This window comes from Scyliorhinus canicula, chromosome 20 (genome assembly GCF_902713615.1).
Source record: "Scyliorhinus canicula chromosome 20, sScyCan1.1, whole genome shotgun sequence".
NCBI lineage: Eukaryota > Metazoa > Chordata > Chondrichthyes > Carcharhiniformes > Scyliorhinidae > Scyliorhinus > Scyliorhinus canicula.
This window is the reverse complement of record NC_052165.1, coordinates 12,926,008-12,938,049: the sequence shown is the minus strand read 5'-3', so window position 1 is coordinate 12,938,049 and position 12,042 is coordinate 12,926,008. Positions and strand designations below refer to the sequence as shown.

At 42.6% G+C, this 12,042-nt stretch overlaps 1 protein-coding gene across 7 annotated transcripts in view; it reads left to right on the top strand.

Moving 5' to 3' along the window:
* si:ch211-272n13.3 (ankyrin repeat domain-containing protein 26) overlaps positions 1-12,042 on the top strand; it is a 165,680-nt gene that overhangs the window by 104,911 nt on the left and 48,727 nt on the right. For 6 of the 7 annotated variants that reach the window (XR_005458399.1, XM_038781159.1, XM_038781160.1 and 3 more), the window contains 5 exons: positions 2,570-2,711; positions 3,161-3,374; positions 6,005-6,188; positions 7,591-7,725; positions 8,966-9,934. Coding sequence is in view for 6 of the 7 variants with exons in the window: in XM_038781159.1 (XP_038637087.1) it covers positions 2,570-2,711; positions 3,161-3,374; positions 6,005-6,188; positions 7,591-7,725; positions 8,966-9,934 (1,644 nt within the window). In the remaining variant the exon portion in view is untranslated. The remainder of the gene's footprint in view (positions 1-2,569; positions 2,712-3,160; positions 3,375-6,004; positions 6,189-7,590; positions 7,726-8,965; positions 9,935-12,042) is intronic. The other variant, XM_038781157.1, reaches the window with a different exon arrangement.

The window sequence follows — 12,042 nt, the reverse complement described above, 5'->3', positions numbered from 1 at the left end:
GAGACTGAGGGAAATTGCAGAGACACTGGCCATCTTCTAGGATGGTGCCAGAGGACTGGAGAATTCACATATTTTGCAGCTTTGTTCAAAACACATTTTAAGAATATATCCAGTCAGTTTAACCTTGGTAGTGGGAAAATCTTTGGAAACAACAATCCAGAACAAATTTAACAGCGACTTGAAGAAATGTGAATGAAGGAAAACCAGAAAGGATTTGTTAAAGCCAAATCGTGTTCAACTGACTTGATTGAGCTTTTTGATGAGTTAACAGAGAGGATTGCTAAGGTTATTTTCAAATGCATGAGGTTATGCAGTTTGGCTTTCTCAAAAAAAAAATTATAACATCCTAAAAATATTGTTATTTATCCACATCCATAATCTAGGATGCACAATGAGGAACATCTAGTTTATTCTATGGATGAAGATACCATAAAATCATAGATGATAAAAGGGTTAGGCAAGGTTGTTGGGTGACGGGGATAGGATGGAAGCGTGGGCTTAAGTAGAGTGCTCTTTCCAAGGGCCGGTGCAGACTCGATGGGCCGAATGGCCTCCTGCACTGGAGGAATTCTATGACATGGTATACATAGACTACCATGAGACATTTGTTGAAGTGCTACATAATAGGTTTGTCAGCAAAGATGAGACCCATGGAATAAAAAGAACAATGACAGCATGGAAACAAAGTACTAATGGTTGGGGGGACTAAGAATCACAGGAGATGTTGAAGTAAGGTACAAAATTGACATTGAGATAACAAATCAAAGATCCATTGCCATATATTAAATAAAGGTAGCGAGGTACGTTTGTGTTCTATTCTAGATGCTTCTACATTGTGCTCTCTCTGCAGCTGGAGCTGCAGTACGGATAGTTTGCTGCCCTTGCTACTCTAGTGGATGAGTAGGTTACAACATCATAGAAAGGCCTGGTGTAGACTGGCTCATCTGCATTTGTGCATGGCAGCCTCTGTCATCAGGGTTGGAAGCAAACATTCCTGTCATAGGGTCCAAGGGGATGCTGCCAAGGCTTGGGGGCACCTTGTACAAAGCCACCATTGCCTTCAGCGATTTATTCCTTGATCTGTCATGGTATACCTCACTCTCCAACTCACTACCTGGAAGAAGAACAATGCGTCTCTGAGCCATGGCACCAACCCAGTGCTTAATGCTGCTGAAGGTTGACACCACACTGTGGAGCCTTCTGCATCCACTTGGCCTGCTGCATGTGGTTCTCCATGGGGATCACCACTCTCAATGAAGGAGGTTTTAAGCTCATAAGCCTTGAGGGCACCTCTCGACATGGATCGATGCCTACATTGTGCATGGGAGTGAACAGCCTCTTGGAACATTGATAGCTGCCCACACTGTTGTTCCATAAGCAGCTGCTTTACTGCTAACCCCTGAGGCTCAGAAACATGAAGCTGAACGTTCCACAGTCCTACAATGGAAACTTGTTGCACCTGTCACTTGCCTGCTTAACCTGCTCCCACATGTGCCTGCTGTGGCCACTGGTTGTTGCTTGCTGCCCCACCCACCGCTTTGCTTGCTGCCCCACCGCTTTGCAAAGAGTGTGATAAAACTCTCTGCCTCTGTGATACTTATGAGACAGCGCCATTTTCAAGGTTGTCATTGAAACACTGCGAGGCCTCCTGCATGCATTTAACCATGCTTAGGGTTGCATCAAGCGCAAATTATTAGCAAGGTTCACTGTTGTGATGCGACCCTCTATCTTGATGCATACATTGGTCCTTGTTGAGTTCCTTTTCATGGGTTGTCTATGTCACCGTGTGTGCCATGGCTGCCATATTATACATGCCAGTCCTCACTGGGTCATTGAAGTGCTTCCACCACATCACCTAGCAGCTGCACACTTCTTTGGCCACTAAGGCTGGATGGTTGCAGTCGCCTGTCCTCTATGGGTAGTACATCTCTCTTCCCTCCCTGCCTGCAGGACCACCACAGGGGATGTGTCAGTGAAGTGTGGAGTGGCACTTTTATACACACCAACCAACTCTGCACACACTGCATTGTGCTGCATCCTCTCGATAGTCTTCTGAGTGCCACCAGTGGCAGGCTGCAGATTGCCCTTTAAAGTCTAGGGCTTCAATTGCTTCCAGCAGAAGTGCAGGAGATGAGCAGACGTCCCACCATCCACACGTGCAGGCGCATAAGTCAGAAATTACCCTGATGTTGGGATCTCAAGCCAATTAGTAAAACGCAGAACTGGAAAATGTTACCAATAAACAGCTTTTAAGCAAAATTACATGATAATGAAACATATAGAAGTAACAACATAGGTTTCTATGCATATCTCATTATCACCTTGTTTTGCTTTGCCTTGACCCTTTGTTACTTCATCAATTTAATCAATTCTGTTCATTTCCGTCCGCTCCCCTTTTGTTGGCTCTTCCATCTTTCAGTTCTGATGATCAACCTGAAACCGTAGCTGTCTCTTCGCAACCTGACCTGTTCAGTGTTTCCAGCATGTTATGTTTCTATTATCCAGTAGTTATTATTAGTATTACTATTATTGAGTTGGCTGTTCCATATTTCCCATTTACCTGTTTTAGTTCACTAGACCAATAACTATTTCTGATGACCTGGATGATCTTACACAGTCCTCTGACACTGCTACAGATGGATCAGAATCACCTAGTTCTGCTTATAGGAATACGCCATTGTTAATTGCTCAGCTTGATGCAGAGGCAATAGGTAAGGTAAACCTCTCTCTCTCTCATTGGTGATTATTATTGTTTATTTCAGCATTCTATGCAAAACTTGCAGATGTTGGTTCTCGATTTTGTTGTTTTCCTCCTGTAATTATAAAAGAGGGCTTACAATCAACCAGTAAGAATATATCTTGTCAACTTCAGTTTTCACTTAGATTCTGAATTGTTTATTTTAACTGAAGCATTAATACCACCGAGGCAACATACTTAATAAGAATGAAAACATTTTTGGAACAAAATAGTCTGTTTATGTGATGAAATTCAATCTGCTTTCACATTTTAATTATGTGACCATCTGAAAAACCAATAAATGCCATATGTTGTACATGGTATAAATTTGTTAATTCTACTGTTTTAATGAATTGTGCATTCTATCAAAATGGATTACTTAAATAATTGATTTGATTTTTATAATTGTTTTTCAATCACCAGACTCTGTAGGTTTACTGAAAATTCAGAATCTGGTTCATGAATACGAACGAGCAGTTGAACGGGAAAAGAAGCGTTATGCCTTACTTTCAGATAAAGTAAAATATCTGGAGAATGAGCGAAAAGACCTCCATCAAAAACTGGATCAAACTAGAGAAATAAAATCCAAACTGGAGTGCCAGAAAAGGGAGAGGGATACTGATTTTAACAGTGTCAAGTATGCTCTATATTGGATCTATATTAAATTTTTGTACACTTTCAAAACCATTAATTATAGCAAAGGTACAAAATAAAGCAATGTTAACTCTCTAAATTAGTGCTACGGTTCTCTTCTAGTAGGCTTGGAAAGGTTCATTCAAGGGATGGGCAGAATTTAATCCAGATGATTGTAGTTGGAGGGGTTCTTCCCTGATGGTGGGGATAGTTGGAGCCCCATGTAGCCTCCTTTGAGGAAGATCTGCTGCACTCTGTGCTAGCCAGACACTTAAGTGGCCAGTAGTGGACCTTCTCCAGGATCAAGGACCTTTGGAATGGAAATTCCCCACCACCACCACTGACAGCTGCCAGACAGATCAAGGGACCCAGGCTATTGTGAGTGAAGGAAGGATGTACATTGTGGGAGAGAGATAGGAATAAGCAGGGGATAGCTTTTAGCTTTTAAAGGCAATCCCACCCTCCCCACACCTTCCCAAAGCTGGGTGCCTCAATCCTGATGAGGGAACCCTCTGGTAGCCCACAAGCAAACCTAGACAGGGTTTTTACGTTTGGGTTCCCAGCCCTTGCCTGCCACTGGTATTCCACCAGTGGGGTGAGATGTGCCCCGTAATTGGGCACTCATAGTCAACTTAAGGGCCTCAATTGGTGGTGGGTCATCTGTGAGCCTTCCCGCCCCAGACTTAATCATGGAATAAGTGAGAAGCTGGGGTCCCTATCTGGCAACCTTCCACCCGAAAAAGGATCTGACTGCACTGTTGCTTACCCCCTTACCGCAGCGGAGGGCATTAAATTCCATTGTTGTGCATTACTAAAGACCGCTTATATCTTTCACATTTGCTTTGATTTAATGTAAATTTACATTCACCCTCTCTCCTTAACCAGTTCATGCTATGTGTGTCATTAATTACAAAAATTTGCCATCTGGAAAAATATTTACCACATGAGAATATTTACCTTTTTTCTGTCTTTTGGAAGAAGCTGACATGACAAGGCATTGTAGAGGAGGCTGTTAAATTAGTTAAGAGCCCATTGTGTTACGGGTAAGATACTGGTATGGATAGAGGATTGACTAACTGGTAGAAGGCAGAGAGTGAGGATAAAGGGGTCTTTTTAAGGATGGCAGCCGGTGACTAGTCGTGTGTCTCAGGTGTCTGTGCTGGGACCACAACTTTTCACGATATACATTAACAATCTGGAAAAAGGATCTGACTGCACTGTTGCTAAGGTTGTAGATGATACAAAGATATGCAGAGGGACAGATGGTATTGAGGAAGCAGGGGTGGCTGCAGAAGGACTTGGACCGGCTAGGAGAGTGGGCAAAGAAGGGGCAGATGGCATACAATGTGGAAGTGTCAGGTTGTGCACTTTGTGGCGACTAGGGGGTTTTCACAGTAACTTCATTTTTTTTTTTTTTTTATAAATTTAGATTACCCAATTATTTTTCCAATTAAGGGGCAATTTAGCGTGTCCAATCCACCTACTCTGCACATTTTTTTTTTGGGTTGTGGGGGCGAAACCCACGCAGACACGGGGAGAATGTGCAAACTCCACACGGACAGTGACCCAGAGCCGGGATCGAACCTGGGACCTCGGCGCCGTGAGGCGGTTGTGCTAACCACTAGGCCACCGTGCTGCCCTCACAGTAACTTCATTGAAGCCTACTCATGACAATAAGCGATTTTCATTTCATTTCATTTCATTGTAGGAAGAATGGAGGCACAGGCTATTTTCTAAATGGAAAAAGGCTTAGGAAATCAGAAGCACAAAGTGACTTGGGAGTCCTAGTTCAACATTAACTTGCAGGTTCAGTCGGCAGTTAGGAAGGCAAATGTAATGTTAGCATTCATGTCAAGAGGGCTAGAATGCAAGACCAGGGATGTACTTCCTTGGCTGTATAAGGCTCTGGTAAGGCCCCATTTGCCAGTATTGTGAGCAGTTTTGGGCCCCATATCTACGGAAGGATGTGTTGGCCATGAAAAGGGTTCAGAGGAGGTTCACAAGAATGATCCCTGGGATGAAGAGCTTTTCATATGAGGAGCAGCACGGTGGCACAGCAGTTCGTACTGTTGCCTCACCGCTCCAGGGTCCTGGTTCAATTCTGGTCTCGGGTGACTGAGAGAGTTTTCACTTTCTACCCGTGTCTGCGTGGGTTTCCTCCAGATTCTCCCACAGTCCAAAGATGTGCAGGTTATGTGCATTGGCCATGCTAAATTGCCCTTAGTGTCCAAAAGGTTAGGTTGGGTTATGGGGATAGGGTGGAGGCATAGCCTTAAGTAGGGAGCTACTTCCAAGGGCCGGTGCAGACTCGATGGGCCGAATAGCCTCGAAGACTTCCCAAAGCCTTTGGCAGCTGGTGAAGTTTGGAAATGAACCTGGGTGTCAGTCAAACCAAAGTATATTGTTAAGAACAAACTTGTTATCTTGGCTCATTAATAAGACCATAATATACTCCAGTATTTGTAAAGTGTTGTTTTGCAGAATGACATAATTTATGAAGCTTGCAGAGAGATGGTAGCGAAATCAAAAAGGGACGCAGAACAAAAAAAATCTGATTGAAATTGCAATTGTGTAGGTATTATTCTACATCATGATTCTTTTTCCTTATGGACATTATTTTTTTTTTAAATAAAGATTTAGTCTGAAACAAGAAGAGGAGAAGCGGAAAATTGCAGAAATGTTGTATGAAAAGAGCCGTGGACAACTCCAAAAAAAAGAATTGCAATACTGCGAGGAGTTGCAAGCAAAACGAGAACTGGAACTGATAATAAGAAACCTAGAAATGGAAAATAAGTCATTGATCAGCAATATAGAACAGGTTGTCTGATTTGTTTCAGATTAATGATTTGAGCTAATTAAAAGGCTAGTAAATTTGTCTCGGTGTAAAGCATTTAAAGATGCAAAAGATTTGCATTCATATGAAAACTAAATTCTATTTTCCTCTGGTACTAAAATTAATTCTGAATGCGTTCTCTAACATACTATTTAAACGTTTAACAACATGCTTTTGGCTGATATATTTTACACATAAACCCCATATTATAGTACCACCTCATTCCCTTGGTCCCATTCCACTCATTCAGCTTTCTTTGTCGGATGCAATGCACAATGCTTTTTGATGTTTTAAGTGTCTCCATTTCAAAACTAGCTTCATCGCCTTCAGACAACAGCTTCAGACTGTGATCTCTTTCCTCCACCTTCACACCATTTTTGTTTCTTCATTTCTTCCATTGATCTGTTTTTCCCTCACCATTGTTCCCCCTCTCCCCACCCCACTTGGGCCATCTGTTCCTAGTTGCCCCTTGACACTGCTCACCTTTGTTCTACCATTCACACATTCTAATCCCTTTACGTGCCACTATCAGCACCCTTCTTAGCCTTAATCACTCCAATTTACATTCTTTCTGTCCGCGACATCTTTGTCGATCTCCACCTATTGCTGGCCCCCTATCCAGCACCACAGCTCCAATTTCCCCCGCCCCACACACACACACACACACACAACAGTACAAGTCTGACTCTATTTCCAGTTCTCTCTAACTTTGACAAAGAGTCATCCAGAGACTCGAAATGTTAGCTCCCTTCTCTCTCCACAGATGCTGTCAGACCTGCCGTGATTGCCCAGAAATGCGTGTTTCTGTTAGCAAACACATAACTATACAGATAAAAATGCAAATTAGCTATCTTTTCTCTTCAAAACTTCTTTGATTCGGGTCTCATAAATACATAAATAATAGACATCTTTAGTGTCGCTTCCAGACTCCTTGGATTACTGCAAATATTCCTGTTAGCTTCTTTGATCTGGGAACTATGATAATCCACATCTTTTATTGAAATAACTATGGACCTACTAAAAGGTCAAAAATGGATCATCTATTATTTAATTCTTCCTTTTAATATCAAGTAAACACTTTGTAACAACTCCAGATCTGTTTGAATTGCACTTATTTCAGATTTGCTTTCGACTGTTTCTGCTTACTTTTGACGATCTACTCCCCAACCTAAAATTTATATTCTTAAAGCTAAAAGTTCTACTTTGAAAACATATGAATTATAGAAAATTATAAAATCTGATATTTACAACAGAAGTAATATTTGTTCAGTGCTTGCTCAAAGGGCACATGCCTCGAAGTTAGACTGAATCCTATTTAAATTACGAATTCTGAAGTAATTAAATTTTTTTAACCAAATATTAATTGAACTTCATTTAATATGTTTAGCTTGATGAAGAACAACATGAATTACAGAGACAGTTCAAGCAAGAACAAGCTGTGCATAAAGAAATCCTCAACAATCATCTGCATAGACAACGTGAGATCGAACAGGAAGAGAAGATAACAGTAAAAAATGTACAGGTATATGAGCACAAAACTATCGACAAATGAAGCATGCATTCTTTGGGCAATAAGTTATTTTGCTGAATGTTGAGCTATTTACTTTTTCATGTATTTTAACCCACAGCAAGTGAAGAATCAAAAAACGGTGAGAAAAATTGTGTTTGATTTCTGGACCATCTGTCCTCTGTAAATAATCTTGCAGTGCAAAACCTTAATTTTAGCTTCATGGTTTGAACTTTCATAAACCGAATGGGACAAGCATTATATTTTTCCCTGCAAAGAGCAAGCTACTTTTGCCTTCTGCAGTGTTTCAAAAGAGCCTTTTTGCTTTCTTCTTTGTCTCCTTGGAAGTTTCAGCAAAGGTTAGCAAAAGTTACTAAGTTGTAACAAGTCGACTACAATTGGGTTACAAAAGACTGAATTTAAGCCTGGGAATATTAATATCGAGTCTGCATCTACCCTCCAAAAGAGCACCATGCCCACTGCCCCCTGCCCAATGCACCCTATCCTCATAACCGAACCTGTACATCCCTGGACTTATGGGGCCAATCCACCTAGCCTGCACATCTTTGGACTGTGGGAGGAAACCGGAGCACCCGGAGGAAACCCACACAGACACGGGGAGAACATACAAACTCCACATATGCAGTCACCCGAGGTCAGAATCAAACCTGGGCCCCTGACACTGTGAGACAGCAGTGCTGGGCACTGTGCCACCATGCTGCCCTAATATATATCTATACACACATACATAATATATATAATATATATTATGTGAGAGATTTTTATTACCTGACCTCCAGCTAGTATAACCTGCAGGTAACATAAACTAAAGTTTTTTTTATTTCAGCCAATATTTTGTGAAAAATATCTTTGTCTTAACAGCAGATTTAGCATTTCTCTGGGAAGACATCTTATGACCTCGGTTACATTTTTATGATCTGGTGTAAATTGTACATGCTGTCAAATGTGTAGATCCTTTAAAAAGTATCTAGCAAATTAATATACTGTTGCACTATGACATCAAAGAACATTGCATTACTGATTTGTTTCTACACACCTTTAGAGGTCAGTTACAAAACAGTACCCTGTACTGGTAGATCTTGGAACCAATTAATGGATGGACTGAAGAAAATAAAAATGGGTGATAATTTTCCACTTGTTTAACCCACATGTTTTCTTATTCCATTTGTAATCTTGTCATCAGCTTATATTGCCACTCTATCCTTTATTCAATGTAGTATTCCTTATTTTGAAGGCTGTCACTCATCTTTGTGATATTGACGACCACGAAAAAGATGTGATGCAACAAAATCGTTCACTGCAGGATGAAATCACTGTATTAAAACTGGAATTGGATCGCGTGCGTGAACGAAATCAGGAAGAACAGGGAAAGTATATTGAGCAGATTGAGGTGTTAAAAGAAAGGCTAGATGACACGAAAAAGGATTTAAAATTTAACGAGGAAGCTTTGGCCCACACAGCTTTACAATATAATGGTCAACTGAATACGCTAAAGACTGAGATGTCAATGTTGACTTCGAAGCTTGAACTTGAGAAACAAAATAAGGAAAAGCTAGAGACTGAGATGGAAGCCATCCGTTCACAATTGAGTGTAGCCCTACAGGAGTTGGAACGGAGTCAAGCAGCTAAATGTGAATCTGAACAAATCCTTCAAAGGGAACATGGTGAGTGGCACCATTCAGATGAAAAACGGAACTATGAAATTTCCAGTCTCCGTGAGACTAATAACAGTCTATCACAGAAATTAAGCAAAGCGGAAGAGAAGGCCAACAGCTTAGATTATGAACTTCATCGTGCAACACTTAATCTAGCTGAGAAAAACGTTATGCTGGAGAGTGTTCAGAGGAACCTGCATCAATCTCAGACTCAAATAAATGACTTTGAACGCGCCAATCGACTGCAGAAGGAACAGATAAGCAAATTTGCTGTTCGTCAGGAGTCTATGCAGGAGAGATTGGCCCAAGCCCAAAGCGAAATCATGCTGTTACGGCAGCAGCTTGAAGATGCACAAAACAAAGGTATTATGAAGGAAAAAGCAGTCACTGATGTTCAAGACCGCTTCAGTGACATATTTTCTAAACTTCGAAGAGATAGTGAACGGCAGATAAGTTTGGTGGAAGAGAGAAACAAAGAACTGGTGAGCAAGACTATTGAACAAAGAGAACATATCTGCAAGTTTGAAAATGAGAAGATAGAAAGAGAGGTACTGTGGTGACTAATATTTCAATAACTAATTAGATTTTGTTTCTGCCTATTTGGTTTGATTTTTTTCCCCCCATTTTGGTAGCTAACTAATTGCGAAAATAAACTCCCCACCGTAAACTTTTTTGTTAATATAATTTTTATTGGAATTTTTTACAGAAAATATAAAACATAACGACAAACAATGAAATGCAACAAAATAACCCATAATAACTGTGACACCCCCAGACTGTATCGACGCATGTATCACATCCCCCCACCCCCCCAACCCCAATGAACAACAAAAGAACTTAAAAATATATTAAAATTAAATAAACAAACATAGTCATTGTCCGCCCCCCCCCCCCCTTTTCCCTCCCCCTTCCCCCCCGGGTTGCTGCTGCTACTGTCCCTGTACCCTATCGTCGAGAAAAGGTTGCCACCGCCTAAAGAACCCTTGTACCAACCCTCTCAGGGCGAATTTGACCTTCTCTAGCTTAATGAAACCCGCCATGTCATTGATCCAGGTCTCCACGCTTGGGGGCCTCGTATCCTTCCATTGTAGCCAGATCCTTCGTCGGGCTACTAGGGACGCAAAGCCCACCGTAAACTTTAAGCGGCAATGTATATTTTTGGAAAAAAGCCCATCGTTTTGCGAAAAGTCATTTGTATTTATTCTCCTTTAACTTTACGTCATTGTCTATAGGCTTGCATATTCTAATTTTAATAATATTATCCAGGTTGGTAACTTTCAAATTGAAAATATGTAAAGAAAGAAATTGTATATACAGGGCAGCTTTCATTTTCCTGGGCATTTTATAACCACAAGATGCCCAGCAAATGTCCTGCCACAGTAAATAATCACTCGATATAGCCATAAGCTGGAGCTAGTTTGCGCATAACTGTTATACAAACACCAAATGAGATGAATGGTCACTTAATTCACTTTGGTGATGTTATTTGAGGGATAAATATCGGCATGAACATCGGGAGAAGTCCACTGGTGTTCAAATAATGTCATGGGATATTGTTTATGTCCATTAGAGCAGGCAGAGGTTCTGGGTTAGCATTTCTGACATATCACCTTTCCAACGGTTGGGTGTCCTTCGTAGGTTTACTATTGTTAGATACAAATAAGCTAAGCCCTATTTGATATCAAATTTGCTTTGCCAATAGATGTGTTATAAAGTTCAGAATTATTGGAACAAAGAAATGAAATTAAAAGTTAACAGTCTACCAAATACCAGGGGCCCGATTCTCCACGCCCCACGCCGGGTGGAAGAATCGCGGGAGGGCCGGGCGAATCATGACACGCCGCCCTGGCACACCCCCCCCCCCCCCCCCCCCCCCGCGATTCTCCCACACCCCCCAAAACGGCGTGTCGCAGAATCACCGCTCGCCGTTTTTCACGGCGACCGGCAATTCGCCCGGATGGGCCGAGCGGCCTGATGAACCCGACCGGTTCGCACCGGCGCCAACCACACCTGGTCGCTGCTGGCGTGAACATCGCGCAACAGGTAAGTGTGGGGCCTGTGGGGGGTGGAGGGAGGATCGAGCACCACTGGCGTGCTCAGGAGGTGACTGGCCCGCGATCGGTGCCCACCGATCGTCGGGCCGACATCTCTAAGAGACGCACTCTTCCCCTCCGCCGCCCCGCAAGATCAAGCCGCCATGTCTTGCAGGGCAGCGGAGGGGAAGACGGCAACCGCGCATGCGCGGGTTGGAGCCGGCCAACCTGCGCATGCGCGGCTGACATCATATAGGCACCGCCGTCGCGTCATTCTCGGCGCGCCACTTTGACGCAAGCGTCAAGGCCCGGCGGCCGAGTTTCTCACAACGCCGCTCCTAGCCCCCTGGGGGGGGGGGGTGAATAGGGTGCGAGGAGCGGCCTCCGACGCCGTCGTGAAACTCGGCCGAGTTCACAACGGCTTTCCCGATGCTGCGTGGCATCGGAGAATTGCGCCCCAGATGTCCTTCTTGAAGCCAGCTCCACAAGCATTTGGGGAAACTCCCTCAAAATCAATATAGGTGGACTGGACACTTGTATCCCCTTGGTGGAAAAACGCATATGCAACCAAGTCCTCTTTCAATACTCAAATGGCCAATGGTTTATTTGTACGTAATAAAGTT